General features: G+C 37.0%; 1 protein-coding gene across 1 annotated transcript in view; it reads left to right on the top strand.

The window, feature by feature from the left end:
- The first annotated feature begins 11 nt into the window (after window positions 1–11).
- The window catches only part of AP3S1 (adaptor related protein complex 3 subunit sigma 1), a 63100-nt gene continuing 43065 nt past the window's right edge, over window positions 12–20046 (top strand). Inside the window, 1 exon segment of the mRNA XM_087429912.1 lies at window positions 12–193. Within this exon segment, the coding sequence (XP_087286038.1) occupies window positions 125–193 (69 nt within the window). The 5' untranslated portion in view covers window positions 12–124.

The following is a 20046-nucleotide window of genomic DNA, read 5'->3' as shown; positions in this document are numbered from 1 at the left end:
GCGCGCGCGCGCGCGTGCGGGAGGGGGCGGGTGGGGAAGGATCGCTGGCGAGATCCCGAGGCGAGGCTCGCGCGCCCGCCCCCGCCCTGGACCCTAGCGCCCACCCTGTCGGCTCGGCTCAGCCATGATCAAGGCCATCCTCATCTTCAACAACCACGGGAAGCCGCGGCTCTCCAAGTTCTACCAGCCCTACGTGAGTATCCCGCCGCTGCCGATCTGGGCGAGGGGAGTCGTTGGCAGCAGGCAGCGCCCTGAAGGCGACCCTTTCAGGCGCGCCGCGGCCCTTCTCGCGCCCCGGGCTGTCAGCCTCGCGGTGGGTGTGGGAAGGTGCCCACCTCCCGCAGCGCTCCTATCCTCCGACGTGGCTCTGCCGGGGCGCCTCCTCCGCCTGTCTGTGGGCTGGGTGGTTTCCCAGCTGCACGGGCGAGGCCCTGGAGACTTCCCGGTGCGGGGTCCTGGCCGGTCGGGCAGCTGCAGCCCACCTGTGCCCGCGAGCCCACCGGCGCCCTTGCCTTCCTGCCGCCCGAGGCTTCTGTGAGCCGCTGAGGACAGCGCGCTCGCGCGGGTCTCGCAGCCCCACCTCCCTGACTCCCAGCCTCTCCTCGTGGACTTCTTTCTCTTCTCCTAGGGACGGATGGGCTAGTGTTTTTCACCGTAGTCCTCCCATCGCGCAGGAACTTTGGCTTCCTGCGTTTTGATAACTGCACGCTCCGTAGTGTCTCCTGTGTGTTGCGATAGATGGTCGACTGCCAAGTGTGACGTGCAGGTGTCTCCTTATTAAAGAAAAAGCTAAGTGAGGACCTGACATTTTTATCGGGCTTTTGCCCTAGTGGCTGTAAATTATTTACAACGGCCGTAACTGGCGACATTTGTAGTTGACCCATTAGAACTGTGGTTCTATACCTGAAAGTTTTCATTTCAGCTGCTGGGTTGGCATTTTTCTACGTCAGGGAATTTGCCCTAATTTGTAGTGGTTCTTCTGCTTATGAAGAATAGTAATATTTGTAAAACTCTTTTAGTACTGTAAATATTCTTGGAAAATGCAGGAAGTTTTAAGGTAGTAAAGATAAATAATTTATTAATGATTGAAAGAGGGTTATAGACAGATGTGCCTATCTGAGGGCAAAATTCATCACCGGGTAAAACACATAAAATCGAGCTCTCAATGGTAGGATTAATGTAGAGATATACCTATTGTGTAGTAGTGGGGCATTTTGCTTAGAGCCAGAAATGACCTTTCAATTAAATGTTGAAATTTTGCCAAGGCTAACACTTTTATGCAGATAAATCCCAGATGGAAATCATTCCTGCCATTAAAAATTAAATGTGAAAATGTCACTTTGCCTAAAATGATAATGCAGTCTGTGAAGGTGTTAGTTGAAGTGAGAAATCTTGAGCTTAGTCCTCATTTCCTTTTCGAAAAAGTGGTTTTGCTTTTGCTGGCGATAAAGAATATTTTCTACTATTCCTGTTTGGTTTTAGTATAGTATAATTTAAATACTAATGCTCTATTTATGAATTCTACATCATTTTTAAATCCAGGATAGAATTCTAGTTGATCCTTCTGAGTGCAAAAAATGCCCTTAACTCTACATTGTTAGCCATTTGCCTAAAATATAGTCCTAGCCTGTATGGAAGGAATCTTTCTCTTAACAAAAGCCTGTGCCATTCGCTTGCAGTGTAGAAAAGGTATGTTCCAGTAGTAAAACAGAATTCAAAAATGTGTTTTTCCATATCTACATATTGCACTTAATAATTAAGCAGTATTCAAAATAGTAGGTTTCTTGTGTAATCCATAATATCATTGTAACCACTTCTGTAGTGTAGAATATAACTATCTACAGAAAAATGTATTTAATTTGGAAATCCAGGAATACGTCTTTTTCTTGTCCAACAGTAGGAACAGAAATGTCTTTTACTCAGTAGGTAACAGTGAAGGTTAATGTGGGAAGAGGCAGTTTTGGCAGCAGTGGTAGCTCTAGTGTCATTTTTGGCCTTTGCATAAGTGGCAGTGTTACTGGGGACAGGGAGCTGGGAGGTGTAAAAAGAAGAATCTGGTGGTCACTGGACGTGTAGAAGTGGGGATGCCAGGAGCTGTTTCTGTGTATTAGTCTTTTATAAATTGGGTTTTGCTAACTGTATTTGTTTTTGTCATTCAGGAATAATTTAAGATTATTTATTTATCTGTTTGCTTCCTCCACCAGATCATAACCTATTTGAGGGAAGAAATCTTTTTCATTCATTTATTCCATCAGTCAGTTTGTCAACAAAAACTGATTTCATGTCTACCATGTGCAGGCAGTGTTTAAAATCTAAAAATGAACAAACAGGTAACTTCTCTTTTGGCAGGGGAATAGACAAAGCTAATAAGAAGTAGAATATATACCATACCCAATAGTAACAAGTGCTGTGGAGAATTTAATAAAAAGGGAAGGATGATGGAGAGTGTGAAGGTGACAATTTAAAATAGGATAGTCAGGTAAGTTCTCACTGTGAAGGTGACATTTGAGCAAAGACTTGAAGGAGGTAAGAAAGCCAGGCTTGCAGATATCTGGGGGAAGATCATTCCAGGCAGAGGGAGCAGCAGATACAAAGGCTCTGAGGAGGGAATGTCTGTTTGAGGAACCTGCCCTGTTTGAAGAACACCAAGAAAACTGGCATGGCAAGAGCAGACTAGTAAGGGAGAGTAGTTGGAAATGAGGTCTGTTTGTATAGGGCATCAGAGTTTATTTTATTCTCACTATCTGGAATGTCCTTCCTTTCCATTGCCAAATGTCCAGATTCGACCCCCTGTTCCAGGCTTATCTCAAACATCACTAAAGCATGCCCTAAAACCTTTTATCTTGATGAAAAACTCCTCTTGGTTCTTAGGATTTTATTTTTATGGTACAGTATTCTGTTTCACAGCCTATAATTCTTTGGGGTGATGTACAGATTCCTTGAGGGAAGATATCAGGTTTTAGACATATTTGTGTCACCCCCAGCAATCAACATTGAGTCTTGAATATAGAAAACTCTCAATTAAGCTTTGCTAAATGCATTCATTAGAGTCTCCTAGCTTGAGATGGAGTTTGGATGAGAAGTGGCTTCCTAATATTCCTTCCAACTCTTAAAATTTAGTCCTTCATTAACTAGAGGTTTTAAGAATCCATGCCTTTAGGACAAAAGTAATAGTGGCATAGCTGTTATTTCAACTGTTTCTGTTTTAAGTTAAGAGAAGTATATATCTAATAAGATTGACAGTTTGGAGATTAATTTACTAAGCAGTATCTAGGAGTCTGGCTGCATTAACAGTTCGTACCCTGATAGGATGCCGAGGTTTGGGTCCAACAATAATGTTGTAACACTGAGCAGTTTGAAAACTGTTTAACCACTTGCTAACCAGTTTCCTTTACTGCATTGGATTTCCGTTCCTCATTTATCTTCCCTCATGATACAACAATTTATATGTTCATCTTTACCCTTTAATAGTGCAGATTTGCACTGCCTGCTGTAATAGATTTTTAGATTTGATTGTGCTTCCAAACTGCTGTTGTGTGTGAGACATAGGAAGTCACACACCTGTTTTGCTAAATTGACGTTTTTGGTTCATTCTGCTAGAGTTGGACATTAAGAATTCAAGGGTGGCCTTAGAATGTGTCCTCTTTTGTTTTTGCCTTCCATATCCTTGAGCTATGACTGCAGAAGTTCACATATTTTTCTTGGTTTAATTGTTTCTTTTATTAATGCTTAGCCACAGCAACTTGGCAACAATAAACTTTAGTCTTTTAATATTTGCCTGGCAATATTTGTGTATTACTATAAATGACTAATGAGACTTATATTTCACAAACCAGATATATTTTTACATAACAATCAAATAAAAAAAACCCCTTGGGTTATGATTCCTGTGTTGTTAAGAACCATGGCATATCCTTTGATGAATCACTTTAATAAAGTAAAAGTGTTTTTCTTTTATGTGAATTATCTTAGTTGTTTCCACAGATAAAAGAGATTGTGTGTTTATATGTGCACACACAGTGCAAACAGGAAAGTTTTCAAACTGTTATGTACATGAGTTGCCTCAATTTTCTTATAAACCGTATCTGATTATTAAGTTGTTTTCAATCACATGCAAGCCCTAGAAGGGACTCTAAGATTGTCTTTGCCTTTTTTTGAATTTGTTTACATGAAAAATATAACTTATAAGTATGTATAACTTTTTTTTTTCCTTTTTAAAAAATCTTTAAGAAAGATGCATCCATATTGACTGATCTTTTTTTGGTGACTATTAAGACAATGTGGCAGATGGGATAAACTTATTTTTATGATCAAGATATAATTGTCAACCATTCTAATTGTTAATTAAGGTGTTAACACGTAGCATTTGAACTGTTTGTTAAGAAGATAATTCCAAATGATTAGATTTCCTTCCATATTACTTAAGATGCTTTTGGCTACATATATTTGATATAGTATAGCCTGATTCAAATTTGCTTAAAAAAACCTATGTTAGGTTACATAATAGAAAATGCAGAATAGTAGACAGATTCCAGAATTACTTGATTCAGCAAATCAATGACTTCATCATAAATCCAGTTTCTTTCTCTTTCTCTGCCTTGCTGTTTACAAAGTTGATATCCAAAGGCTGATTTCCTCCTTGAAATCAGTGGTAATCAATTCAGTTCACAAGGAGAAAGTGATCTGTTCCTGGACTATGTCTTTTCCTTCAGTCTGGGTAGTTCTACCAAGACCAATAACAGCTTACACTAATCAGGATCCACCCTTGGAGCTGAGGATGAGAGTGGAAACGTGAATAAAATTGGTATTCTATTGGAAAGGTGGAAGAGAGGAGTAGGTGTTGGGTTGGCAAACAAGTGTCCACTATTCCCTCTTTATTAGCTCACATTATTTCTTTTGAATAGATACTATTTTTTCTCTTCTGTAATTTTAGATTACTTCTGAAGTTGTTAATATCCGGAATGGTTCTTGATAATATGTAGTTCTGAACATGTGCCACAAAAGATCTTAGTTCAGGGTATTCCTTATATCAAAGGATCATTGAAAAATTCAAATTCTAATATGATCACAATTTTTGTAGGTAGTATGCTTGAACACTTGCTTTTAAAAAATTAAGATAAAACCTGTTAAAAATTAAATTGTAAAGGAGGAAATGAAATATTCAAAATGACAGTGATTTTTTGGTTTTGGGGGAAAGGTTATAAATAGAACAATGTTATAGTTCATTCCTCTGCCTTTCAAAACAAAGGAAAGCCTTGTATAGTGTGGCTATATTATGTTTCTTTAGTAAAGTTGTTGATGTTAAATTATTTATTTATTTTTTTATAACTTTCTGTTTGTGATTATGTGGAAAATATTTAAGTATTAAGATCACTGAGGTCCTCCTTGATTTCACCATCCCCAGATAACTATTAACATTTAGTGTATTTTCCTAGTCTTTATTTTTCCTTCCAGAATGTCCAAATGAAAAGTATACACCTTTTAGACATTAATAACACAAAATGCATTGAAGCTGTTGGTAGATTTTTGGAACATTTGTGGGTTTAAGATAACCAAATATGTTAATGTCTGAATGTTTAAAATGTTTAAAAATACATTCATGTATGTTAATAGCACTTTAATAATTTGCATATATTTTTTCTTTGTCTATGTCTTTTTTACAAAATCGAACTCATGTATGTAACCTGAGTGTATCAGGGCCCTTCCATTTTCTAATTCCGACAGGAAATCTTTGCTAATTTTGGTTGGAGTCAAGGAATTCATTCTTGTCTTTAGCACTTGGAGTCATTTTTGTACTTTGAGGGTTATGGATTTCTTCACTGCTGCTGACAAGCCAAGGTAATTCTGAGTTGTAGACCACCTAGAGGAGGCCCCCTTCCAGGCTCTTGTTATATAAAACTCTCAATTGCGATAAATTACCCATGTTCTTTCCTTGCCCATTCTGCCCTGTCAGCCTTCCCCTTACCAAATCCTTTGAACTGCAATATAGATAAGGAACTTCTTTACTGAAGGATCAGGCAACTCTCAGAAGGATATTGGAGTGTAAGAAAAATAAAGGCCAACATTCTAGCTAACAGGTGTTAGGTTCTTAAGACTCTAAGGGGAGGCACTTCCAAACTTAGTCCTTTGAGAGGAGGAATGGCCTTTTTGAATACTACCTCACCTGTCCATTGCACTCTCCTTTCTCTCTTTCCCTGCTCATATTCCTTCAACAATTTTATTTGTTGTTTGTATGGCCTTGTTCTAAGCACTAGTAATATTGTGATGAGAAAGATGGATGTCGTCCCTGCCTTACAAGTGTACATTCTAGTGATAGGAAATAGACAGTAAACAAATTATGTAAAATTGGGATTAGTCTGTGAAGAAAAATGAAACAATGTAAGGGAATAAAGAGTGATAGGGGAGAGGCTGTATTAGATAAGATCATCAAGGAAAGCCTCTTTGAGGAACTGACATGGGAAGAGAGCTGAACGAGGTAAGGCAGTGTATGAGAACAGCTGAGGAAAGAATGATTCAGGCAGAAAGAGGTGCAGGATCCCTCAAATGAGACCAACTTGATGTGTTGAGGAATAACAAGAAGGCAAGCTGAGTGATCACAGGGAAGAGTGGCAAGAGGTGAGGTCAGAGAGAAAGACAGGGCCAGATCATGCCTACATGCCAAATCTTAGAGCCTTCTTCAAATCTTTCAGTCTGATGACATGCATCCCCACCCTGCTCTCTACAAGGAGAGGTATTTCTCCTTGAATCCTACTTGTGTTTTGTGCAATTGAACAATGCCTCTCGCCTCTGCAGGAGAGGCAGTGATGCTGTCCTCTGCTCTGTTATTTTCTTCTCTACCAAGTTATCATTAGGCTCCAGAGAGGTAGGAGTGCTAGCCCAATGAATGAAGGTAAAAGTGAGCGCCCCAATTCTGTGCAGCCTCTATGCTTATGAGACTGGTGATCAAGCTGGTTCCATTTCCTGCATTCTAGTTAAGCAATGCAACTCAAGAAGAAAAGCATTTATTTTTCTCAGATAACTCGCAGCCTTAATTATAGGCGAGCAAAGTTTATGTGAAGCCCTCTAGACCACCACTATTATTGTGGTGACAAGCATTTACATCTTGCCTCTCTTGCTTGAAGCATGGTGTAATTCAAGAATCACTAGCTGTCACTCATTGTTCCTTTTGTTACCCAGGAGGAAAGGGCTCTTTTTCAATGTGCCAGACCTATTGAATTGTTTTGATTCCTGTGTGCTATCTAATTAAGTGGGGAAGATTGCCAGTTCCTCCTACCTCATATACATTCTGCTGTTTCTTGTCATTAATATATTTTAGTGTGATTGTTATAAAATAATTTTTTTATGATGGTAAAATATACATAACATAAAATTTACCATTTTAAGTGTACAGTTCTGTGGCATTAAGTCCATTTACATTGTTGTGCAACCATCACCATCATCCATCTCCAGAACTTTTTCATGTTCCCCAATTGAAACTTTGTACACATTAAACACTAACTCCCCATTCTTCCCTTCTCCTAGCCACTGGCAACCACCATTCTACTTTCTGTTGCTATGAATTCGACTACTCTAGGAACCTCATGCAAGAGAAATTATACAATATTTGTCCTTTTGTGACTGGCTTATTCCACTTAGCTTAATGTCTTCAAGGTTCACCCATGTTGTAGCATGTATCAAAATTTCCTTCCTTCTTAAGACTGAATAATAATCCATTGTGTGTGTACAGGTACCACACCTTGTTTATCCATTCATCTGTTAATGGACCCTTGGGTTGCTTCTACTTTTTGGCTATTAAGAATAGTGTTGCTATTAATGTGGGTCATTAGGTGTACTTGGGACCGTGGGTGTACAAATATCTGAGTGTTTGCTTTCACTTCTTTTGGGTACATACCCACAAGTGGAATTGCTGGATCATATGCTAATTCTGTGTTTAATTTTTTTAATGACTATGCCATTTTCTACAGCAGCTGCACCATTTTACATTCCTACCGGCAAAGCACATGGGTTCTAATTTCTCCACATCCTTGCTAACACTTTTTATTTTCTGTTTTTTCATAATAGCCATCCTAATGGGTGTGAAGTGGTTTCTTACTGTGGTTTTGTTTTACATTTTCCTAGTGACTAGTGATGTTGAGCATCTTTTCAAATGCTTACTGATCATTTGGATATCTTTGGAAAAATGTCTATTCAAGTCCTTTGCCCATTTTTTAACCTGGTTGTTGTTGTTGTTGAGTTGTAGGAGTTCTTTATATATCCTGGAATCAATCCCTTGTCACAGATATGTGATTTGCAAATATTTTCTCCCAATCCATGGGTTGCTTTTTTGTCCAAGGAATGGTATCCTTTTTTAAAGGATAGCGTACTTTGACGCACAAAAAGTTTTTAATTTTGGCGATGTCCAACTTATCTATTTTTTTTGTCTCCTGTGGTTTTGGTGTCATATCCAGAAAATAATTTTTTAATGACAACATAATAGTTTTTTGTATAGTGTACCATAATTTATTTAACCAGTCTTCTACTGTGGCATAAAGTTTTTTTGATGAAGATTGAATAAGAAACATACTTGTAAAATCTGACACATAATAAAGATTCAGTAATTGTTACCTAAATTTATAAAAACAATTACTTTTAGTATTACTGCTACTGGCTGCTGCCTACCCTTGCTTGGAAGATTATGTAGCTAAGGAACTGTAGAACATTCCAGAGATTGTTCTCGGATACTCTTTGTATTTTCTCAGAATGAATCGTCTCTTTGTAGGCCTTGTTTTAGAATGAACTTCCTTATTGCAAAATACAAAGTCCTCCAAGATTTCGTCCAGAGAAGAGTTCCATAAGGAGACTTTTTTAGGAGAAAGTTAGCTATGAAACTTGCTCCAGCTTTTTTTTTTCCTTTAAATTACCTAACCTTAAAAAAAAAAAAATCTTTATTAAGGTATAAATCACGTACTATAAAATTCACCTATTGAAAATGTATAATTCAATGGTTTTTATTCATGATTGTACATCCATCACTATAATTTAAGTTTAGAACATATTCATCAAACCAAGTGAAACCTAGTACCCGTTAACAGTCACTCCTCAATCACCACTCGTCTCAGCCCCTGGTAACCACTAATCTATTTTCTATGTTTGTAGATTTGCCTATTCTAGACATTTCATATAAATGAAATCTTGAAATATATAGTCTTTTGTGACTGGCTTTTTTCACTTAGCATGATGCTTTCAAGATTCATCCATGTTGTAGCATGTGTCAGTACTGCATTCCTTTTTATGGCTGAATAATATTCCATTGTATAGATGTATCACATTTTGTTTATCCCTTTATCAGTTGATGGATGTTTGAGTTGTTTCCACTTTTTGGCTACTATGAATAATGCTGCTATGAACATTCATGTACAAATTTTTGTGTGGATATGTGTTTTCATATCTCTCGGGCATATATCTAGGAGTGGAATTACTACATCAAATGGTACCTCTATGTTTAATTGTTTGAAGAACTGCTAGACTGTTTTCCAAATTGTCTATACCATTTTACATTCCCATCAGCAATGTATGAGGGTTCCAATTTCTTCATATCCTCATTAACTCTTGTTATTGTCTGTCTTTTTGATTCTAGTCATCCTGGTGTATGTCAAGTGGTATCTCATTGTGATTTTTTTTCCCCCCAAAGCCCCAGTAGATAGTTGTACGTCATAGTTGCACATCCTTCTAGTTGCTGTATGTGGGACGCGGCCTCAGCATGGCCGGAGAAGCGGTGCGTTGGTACGCACCCAGGATCTGAACCCAGGCCGCCAGTAGCGGAGAGCGTGCACTTAACTGCCAAGCCACGGGGCCGGCCCTCATTGTGATTTTGATTTGTATTTTCCTAATGACAAATGATATTGAGCATCTTTTCATGTGATTATTGGCTATTTGCATATCTTTTTTGGAAAAAAATCTATTCAGGGGCCAGCCCTGTGGTGTAGTGGTTAAGTTCAATGTGCTCCGCTTGGGCGTCCTGGGTTCGCAGGTTTGGATCCCATGCGTGGACCTACACCACTTGTCAGCCATGCTGTGGCAGTGACCCACATACAAAATAGAGGAAGATCAGCACAGATGTTAGCTCAGGGCTAATCTTCCTCAAGCAAAAAAGAGGACGATTGACACAGATGTTAGCTCAGGGAGAATCTTCCTCACCAAGAAAAAAAAAAATCTATTCAAATCCTTTGCCCATTTTTTTTTTTTTTTTGGTGAGGAAGATTGGCTCTGAGCTAACATCTGTTGCCAATCCTCCTCTTTTTGCTGAGGAAGATTGGCTCTGAGCTAACATCTATCCCCATTTTCCTCTATTTTGTACATGGGATGTTGCCACAGATGGTTGGATGAGTGGTGCATTGGTCCATGCCCGGGATCCGAACCTGTGAACCCTGGGCTACTGAAGCAGAGCATGAAAACTTGACCGCTACACCACTGGGCCTGCCCCCTCCCCCCCCCCTTTTTTTTTGTGAGGAAGATTAGCCCTGAGCTAACATCTGATGCCAATCCTCCTCTTTTTGCTGAGGAAGATTGGCCCTGGGCTAACATCCGTGCCCATCTTCCTCTACTTTATACGGGATGCTGCCACAGTATGGCTTGACAAGTGGTGCATTGGTGCATGACCAGGATCTGAACCCTCAAACCCCGGGTCGCTGAAGTGGAGTGCGCGCACTTAACTGCTATGCCACCAGGCCAACAGCTCCCCTTTGCCCATTTTTAAGTTGGGTTGCCTTTTTATTATTGAGTTGTAAGAGTTCTTTCTATAGTCTGGATGCAAGTTCCTTTTTAGATATATGGTTTGCAAATATTTTCTCCCATTCTGGTTGTTTTTACCTTCCTGCTGATATCATTTGCAGCACAAACGTTTTTAGTTTTGATGTCCAGTTTATCTATTTTTTTCTTTGCTTGTGCTTTTGGTGTCATATCTAAGAAAGCTTTGTCTAATCCAAGGTCATAAAGATTAACAGTTATATTTCCTTTCAAGAGTTTTGTAGTTTTAGTTCTTACATTTAGGTCTGTGGTCCATTTTGAGTTAGTTTTATATATGGTGTGAGGTAGGGATCTAACTTCATTCTTTTGCGTGTGGCTATCCAGTTTTCCCATCACCATTTGTTGAAAAGACTATTCCTTCTCCACTGAATTGTCTTGGTACCTTACTCTAACTTCCCCCCCTAAATTTTGCATTGTTTTTGAATTCTGAGACCTTTCAGCTGTCGTTGTGGTTCAGACTCTCTCTAAATATTTCAAACTCAGTCTATCACCTTCTCAGCTGTTTATTTAAATAAAATAATAGGGTCTTTGTCACTGAAACTGGGAAACATCTTAGTATGGAAGATGATAGTTTTAGAGTGTTCGTAATAGGCAGCCGTTTATTGAGTGCTTTCTTTGTTGTGCTAAGCATTTTAAATACACTTTTATACATTATGAGGGAAAATAACAGAGGGTTCTTCTCTAAAGAAATTTAATGAAATGTCTGGGCAAGTGTTAATGCAGTTTCTGTTGTAGGTGCCCTCTTCCCTCCTTGTTTAAGATTTAAGGGTGACTCTATCCTGATTGCTTGTTCTTTATGCACTCAGGCAAAAGTGAGGCCTACCCACACACACCAACTCTCCAGCCAGACTTCCTGCTTGGGAGCGGCCTGATAAAAAGAACACACTCACTGGATTTTCTTTACTGGAGCCTTCTCTTTTTCATGATTCCTAAATGTTAGAGTGCTCTGAGGCTTAGTCTTCAAACTTCTCTTCCTTTTAACGCAAAATGAACTAATTATTATTCCTCATGTATGCTCCTTGCTTTCCTGATTCCATTCTTTTCCCCAAATTTTTCCTTCTGCCTCGGATATCATACAACTTTACATTCCCTATTCTCTACATTTTTGAATTCTACGTATTCTTTAAGGCCCTTCCTAGATATCTGTCACTTTTGTTTGAAGATGATAGTCTTGTGGCTGAAAATCATTATTCCTCTTGACTTCTTATAGTATGTTATTTGTGCTGTTCTTATGTCAGGGATTGCCCTCTATCTTTTATTACAAAGACATCTGTTTCTTTTTTGGAATATAAAAAAGGCAAGATATAGAACACTAAATAAAAATTTTAAATAGTTTTATTCATTTTATTTTTTGTTTTAAGCTCTTTGAGAACAGGATCTGTTTCTCTTTCGTCTTGGTAATCCTCTATTCTAACATCTGGCAGAGTGAATGAACACACTTAAAGAAAAAAATTCTCTGAGTGTGTGTGGGAGGGAGGAGTGAGGATAATGACATACTTAACGGTTTGATTAGAGGGAAGTTTTGGTTTTAAAGTTGGCTTTTATGACATATGCATAAGGACAGGAAAGGAACATAGGAAAAGAGAAAGTTTTATTAGTGGATTACTGAATTTTTAAAATTTAATTTTCGCTAAGGCATTAAGAATTATTTAAAATAAAATTTGTTGCCTTTATGTTACTCTAGTTGTCTTTAGACTGGTGTAGTCTAGGAGTTATGACCAACTGAAATGTATCTCTTGACTTCTGTTATGAAACCGTAGTGTTAGGAAATCTGAAGCAAACTCCAGGCTTCTTTATGAAAAAGCTGTTAAATTGATTATTAAAGAAAGGGAAATTGTCTTATGTGAGCAGAGAATTGATTTGTTTAATCTTAGACTTTAGATGTTTGATTAAAATTTTAAGGCATTCTTTCCAATATTGATTCTCACAGTTGGGTATTGCTGGCATTTTAAGAAAGACTATTCCAAGTGGTGGTGTTGAAGTTCACATGAGAAATTCTTTTCACTGTTAAAATAATGAAACATAGTTAAAGTTTAGCATATTTAACCTCTTTGTTTATAAACAATAATATAATGCAAAAAGATAGCTTTCCTTAAAAGAAAACTTTTATAAGATCTTTACACTATCCTTAGAATTCTAGCTTATTTTACAGATGATGACAAGGTTCAGAGATAGATATTTTAAAGTCAGTGTTAATCCATGCTTATTATGTGCCAGGTATTATTTTTAAGATCTTTATGTATATTAACTCAATCCTCACAATAACTCTATAAGGTAGATATTGTTATTTTTTCTTCATGCTACAAATGAGGAAAACTCGGGTACAGAGAGGTTAAGTAACTTGCTCAAAGTCACGCAATTAATAAAGAGCATATCGAGAAATAAACCCATATAGTTTGGTTGCAGATTCCATACTCTCTTCCCTTCCTTCTTTATGTTTAGTTTGTTTATCAAAGTTATACATACATATAGCTTAAATAATCTAATAGTTCTATAAAGTTTATTATGAAAAATACCATTCTCTCATTTCCTGCTTCCTACAGGTAAATACTTTTAGCTGATTACTCAGTACTTGTATACACATCTCTAAATGGGATGCTTGTTTTGCTGCCTGATTTTCACTTGTAGGCATGGTCTGTTGACTTCTGCTATTGAAAATGATTATTTAGCTCTTTTTTATCCCCTCCCGCTCAACATCTATACCCTTCCCAAGCCCTTCATAGTTATTTCATAATTTTGGTTAGATCAGTATTTGGTCTTTACATTAATTTGCTGTGTAAACACTATCCTCAATTGAGCCATGTTATAAACTGTGCTTAGTTTTTTCTTTCCTAACATTTTATTTTCCTTGGAGATACAATTGCCTTTTCCTTTGGTCTAGTGTTTTATTTATTTATCACTAATTTATGTCTTTGCTAATTGTCTCCATCATATGCATCTTCTATCAGTTTCATGTTCCTGAAGAAATCACTTCTGGAATCTTTTGACTAGGGCCAGTCTGGACATGTTGTATGGCAATCATGCTAGGATCTTTGTTATCTTAGAGATTCCTTTTGCCTGTCCCTGTGTTGGGTCTCCTATTGCTTGATTTCTTGGTTCATTACCTTACCATGGTGGAGTGCATCCTCCATAACTTCTTGAGAAAGGTCATGGGAGGTAGATTTTTTTGAGTTTTTGCAGTCTGAAAAGAGTCTTATTATAACTTCACATTGTCTGCCTGTAGAATTCTAGGGTGGAAATAACGTCTCAGAATTTTGATGGCATTGCTCCATTACCTTTTAGTTTCCAGTCTTTGCTATCAAAAAGCCTGAAGCAATTCTGATTCTTATTCTTTGTATATGATCTGTTTTTACTGTCCAGAAAGTATGTAGACTGTTTGTCTGCAGTTTCTCAAGTTTCATAGACCCTTGCTTTAAGTCTGTTTTCATTAATTGTGCTGAGTACTTGATGGGCCCTTTTATTCTGGAAATTCTTGTTTTCTCTGCTTGCCAAATTTCTGTTTTCTCTGTTCTCTTTTTGAATCTCCTTTTATTCAGTGTTCCTCTGGACCATTCTTCTACTTTTCTTATCCTTTCTCTTCCATTTTCTATCTTTTTGCCCTTTGGTGCTATTTTCTGTTGATTTTTTCAACTTTATTTTCCAGTCTTTCCCTTGAACTTTTAAATTTCTCCTTATATTTTTAATTTCTATGGGCTCCTTTTAAAATTTCTGAATGTTACTATTTTATAGTGTGCTGTTCTATAGTGTTTTATTTCATAGTTGCATTATCTTCCTTACTTCTTGGATATTAATGATATATATTTTTAAATTTTATTCTCCCTATTTGGTTTATTTCCTTTGAGTTGCTTTCACCCCCTATTTTGTCTTCAGCTTTTATGTTAGAGCTATCTTCAGATGTCCACTAATCTTTGGTTAGCTGCTTCTGTCTAAAAGTAGGATACTAAAAGTGAATTGGAAGCTCTGGATCCATGATTAGAGGTTGTCTGTGTGAGCTTTACTTGAGGAGATCAGGCTAGGCAGTTTAGTTAGTATAAAAATTATAGTTGTTGTAACAACAACCCCCTAAATCTTAGTGGCTTAACATAATAAAAATTTGTCATGTAATGTCTAGTATTGGTGTTTTTGATCAGCTAGAACTTTCTGTGAGGGCATTTGTTTGTCGTTCTTGAGAAGGGATCAGAGGAACTTCTGAATCTAGCTAACATGGGAGATTGTGCAGGAATTTTTATGGGTGAGGCTTGGATGGTATATTTTTAACAACCAGCTCGCTTGGGAAGAAAAAGCTCTAATTTGTAGCATTTGCTACATGATGTTAAGTAGTCCCATGATGGTCAATTTCAGGCTACCAACGTGATGTCACTGAATGCAGAATTGGGAAGAGATACACACAATCGGCTTTCAGTTGTGTCAGCTCTGGCATACCACTGCAGCTACCAACCACATTCCATTGGCCACAACTGAGTTGTATGGCTCCACCTAAATTCAAAGGAGAATGAAACATATTGTTGAATTGTGTGTCCAGGAAGTAAAGGAACTAGATTTTGGAGAACAGATAACAGTTTCTGCCATAGCTGAAACCTCCAGTGTCATTATCTTTAGATCTAGATAGAGTTCCCGGAGAAGTTTGTTCCAGGATCTTGCTGGGTGGGTAAAGAAGGCCTGACTGTAGGTACTTTGGGAACTGATTGAATAAAATCAATCAGTTTTTGCTAAGGATTCAGCTTCAGGTATGTGTACATTTTCTTAACCCCCCTGTTTTCAGTAAGGTGCCTGTATTCAGTTTTTATTGCTGCTCTAACAAAGGACCACAGACTTAGTGGCTTAAAACAACACAGACAAACAGTTCTGTGAGTTAGAAGTCTGACGCAGGTTTTACTGGGCTAAAATCAAGGTATTGGCAGAGCTGCATCCCTTTCTGGAACTCTAGGAGAAAATCTCTTTCCTTGCCCTTTTCAGCCTCTAGAGGCCACCCACATTCCTTGGCTCATGGCCTCGTTCCTCCACCTTCATAGCCAGCTGAATAGAATTTCTCTGACTCTTCTCTAGTCACGTCTCTCTCTGACCAAAGCCCAGGAAAAGTTCTTCGATTTTAAGGAACCATGTGATTAGATTAGGCCCATTTGGACAGTCTGGGGTAATCCCCCCATCTCAGGGTTATTGATTTAATCACTCCTGCAAAGTCCTTTTTGCCACGTAAGGGGATATATTCACAGGTTCCAGGGATTAGGATGTTGTCATCTTTCGTGAGCCATTGTTCTGCCTACCATAGTACCCTTTGCTCTCCAAAGACCCTCGGTTTTATCTACTCCTAGAAATAAATTTCCAGACTTTTGGGGATGATGGAGGGAATTTAGTGGTCCTTCTACTTCTTAAACAGTCCTCCTTATTTTATGCTCTTCTCTTCATCTTCACTTCCAGAAGTACCTAAAAGTAGAAATTCCTGAGCCTTTGGCTATTTTGTGACACAAATTGAGTTAGTGCTTGGGTTTCCCTGTCACCAATTTAAGATTAAATTTTCTGAAGTTTACTTAATATTTTACCACTCATTCAGCCACTTTCTAAATTTTGTTGCCATTGTCTTCCTTTCCCAGTCACATCCTTGTGGGTTTATGCCTTTTGAAAAAAGAAAACAAATCCCTTTAATATTATTTTAGCTGGGGTTTGAGAAGGCAACAAAAGTAAATGTGTATTTAATCTACCATTTTAATTAGAACAGAGCTCATACCTTTAATTGCTATATCATACTGCCTTTACTTTATTGCCTCTTTTGTGTGTGTGTGTGTGTGTGTGTAATGTAACCAGATATTCCATAATATTAAATGGATGTGGATCCTAACTTCTAGATTATAGATTCATTTATTCAGTACACTTTTGTTGACTACTCTATGCCAGCCACTCTATTGAGCATTTCAGATTCAAAGAAGATCTGGAGGAGCTCAGATTCTGGTAGAATTCAGATATTTACAAAGGAAATTTGAGCACATGGTTAAAAATGTATATAATAGGAATAGAAACAGTACCAAGGAAGCACTGAAGAAAAGGAACTAATTTTTCCTGGGAAAGTCAAAAAAGATTTCATAGAAATAATCATGTTTAAGCTGAGTGTTAAAAGGGTTTTGCTAGAGAATGGGGTGAGGAAGTAGGAAAATATGAAGAGAGTGAATGGTGAGAAGTTCAGTGTGGGTGGAGTAGATTGTATGGGGGAGAAGAAAGAGGTGATGAAACTTCAGAGATAGGTCTAGATTTGATTTTGGAGGGCTTTTTATGGCATAGTTGAGAGTTTGGATTTTAGGTCAGATGGAAACTGGAGATCTTTAAGAAAGGAAGTAACATACTGTTTTTTAGAAAGTAATTCTGGAGACATGTATGGGATGGTCTAGAGTAGAGATACTGGTGGCAGAGTAAATGTTTTGGTGATTTTTATAGTATCCTGGGTGAGAATAAGAATCCAAGTTGAGAAAATATCTGAATTTAGCTTTACTGTTGTTTCTGAAGTAGAATTAATACAACTTGTTGAATGAATGGACATGGGAAGTAAGAAAAGGAATCATCAAGATTTTTGGCTTAAGAGACTGGATGAATGGTGATGCCATTAACTAAGATTAGAAGTATAGTAAGAATAATAGGTTTGAGAAAAACTGTAATGTTTTTGGTCTTTAGTCTACAACATGTAAGTTTTAATATAACTTTATGGAATACAAGTGGAGATGTCTATTTGCAACTCAGAAAAGAAGATAGGCTTCTTTTAAGCACTAGGGATACAGGAGAATTAGAAATTAGGGAGATAATAACATGGTGGAAGCCACAAGAGTAGGTAAGGTCATCCTCGGGACACCGTTTAGCTCTAGATGAAGACTAGAAGGAGGTGGTGCAGGGGATCAAGCAAACATAAGGAAAGAAGAGGGCAGCTGTCTTATACAGTGCTCCCCCTCCTTTTCTCCTCTTCAGTATTTTTATGGAATATTGAATAGATACAAAAGAATATTTATATGTAAGATGTAGGAAATAATACCCTAACTACTATGTGTTCACCACTCCTTTTTAACAAAAATTACTGATACCTTTGAAATCTTTTTGCACCTCTCTTGTATCCTATCCTGTTCCCTTTCTACTCAAGGAGATAATTACCATCTTGAGTTTTTGAATTCATTCTCTTGTTTTTGTTTTACCATATTTGTTTTGTCCTTAAACAGTTTATTGTTTAGCTTTACATGTTTTTGAACTTTAAAAAAATAGAATCATAGTGTTTATATTCTTCTGTGACTTTATTTTTTTAAAAAATTCAACATTTCTAAGATCATTATTGGCATTGTATCTAGTTACAGTCATTCATTTTCATTGCTGTATAATATTCCATGCATGAATAAACCACAGTTTATTTATACATTCTAGCATTGATGGACATTTATATTGTAGGTTTTTTCCTATTACAAACAGTACTGCTGTAAGCATTCTTGTAAACATTGTTTTGAATTTCTCCAGAGTATCATTAGGAGTCGAATAGCTTCATCCTAGAGTATGTGCATGTTCAGCTTTAGTAGGTAATGCGGATCTGTTTTCAGAAGTGGTTTTACCAATTTGCAGTTCTTTCAGCAGTGTATGAGTGCTTTGTTGCTCCACATTCTTGCCAATACTTGATATTGTTCGACATATTTATATATCTTCACTGATAGTATGGGTACTTAATGTTGTCATTGCAGTTTTAACCAACAGGGTTTTTTGTTTTTTTCCTATTTTTCTTTTTTACCTGTATGGACTTGAACGTCTTTGATAGTTTATTCACCATTCTGGTTTCCTTTTTTTTAATAACTTCTTATCTAAGTCTTTTATTTTGCCAACTCATTTTTATATTGGAATGTTGATCTTTTTCTTACTGACCTGTAGGTGTTCTTTGTATATACTGGGGACTATTCTTTTGCCAGTTTTTGTGTATTGCAGATATATTCTCTGTGTTTGTAGCTCTCTTATTTTGTTTTCTGGTGTCTTTGGAGCATTAGAAGTGTCTGCTTTTGATGTGATTGAATTTGCCAGTCTTTTTCATTATGGTACCCTTATTTTTGTGTCTTATTTAAAAGTTCAACACTATTACAAGGTTATAAAGATATTTTCCTGTATTATATTTTTAAAAGTTTGTAGTTTCACCATTGACATTTGTTTTTAATCAACATGGGATTGATTTTTCAATATAATGTGAGAGCTAGAAGTTCGTTGTATTAAAACAGAACAAAAACAACAATTTTTATCAAGCAACAATTATTATCCTGGTGCCATTCATGGAAATACCCTTCCTTTCCCTACTGATCTGCAATACCTAGTCTGTTTTAAATTAAATTACCTTATATATATGTGAGTGTGTTTCTGGTTCTCTATTGAGTTCCATTAGTCGATTTCACTATTTCTGCATGAGTATCATGTTATCTTAATTACTGTGGTTTTATAATAATTTTTATCTGGTCAGCAGGTCCTTTCACATTCTACTTGATAGTGTCTTGTTATTCTACTCTTCTGATCTAATATGTAACTTTTGGAATCAGATTCAGGTTTTCAGTTTCTCTCTCTCTCTTTCTCTCTTTTTCTCTCTCTCTCTGTTAGGATTTTGATTAGAATTACCTTGACTCCTTGGAGCATTTTGGGGAGGTCAAGCATCTTTATAATATTGAATCATTCAATCTATAAACATTGTACATTTTTCTATTTACTTCGGTCTTTAATTTTTTTCAACAAAGTTTTATATTTTTTCTGTAGAAATCTTGCATGTCTGTTTCATTTTTTCCTAGGCACTGCATGTTTTTTGGTGGTATTGTAAAGGATATCTTTTTAAAATTACATTTTCCAACTGATAGTTGCAGAAGTTTAGAATTGCAATAAGATTTTGTATACTGGCTTTCTGTTCTTGTTAATTCTATTAATTGTAGCACTTTGTGTATATGTTAGATTTTCTATGTGGAAAATCCTTTCATCTGTGAATGACAGTTTTGTTTCTTCCTTTTCAAAGTCTTATATCTTTTATTTCTTTTTCTTGCACTGGTGATAACTGGTATGGCACTGAATAGGAAAACCAATATCCATTATCCCTATCTTGTTTCTGATCTTAAAAGGGAGAAACTGTTTAAACATTTTGTTTGGGAGTATGTTTGCAAAAGGTATTTTATAGGATACCCTCACTAGAGGCAATTCTCTTTTTTTAAGTTTGCTAAGAGCTTTTTTTTTTTGTTTTATTCAAGAATTGAGGTTGAATTTTATCAGATGGTTTTTTTTGCA

Source organism: Ceratotherium simum, chromosome 4, assembly GCF_057802395.1.
Source record: "Ceratotherium simum simum isolate JZ-2026a chromosome 4, ASM5780239v1, whole genome shotgun sequence".
Taxonomy (NCBI): Eukaryota; Metazoa; Chordata; class Mammalia; order Perissodactyla; family Rhinocerotidae; genus Ceratotherium; species Ceratotherium simum.
Note: the sequence above shows the minus strand (reverse complement) of the source record. Positions and strands in the feature narration are given on the sequence as shown.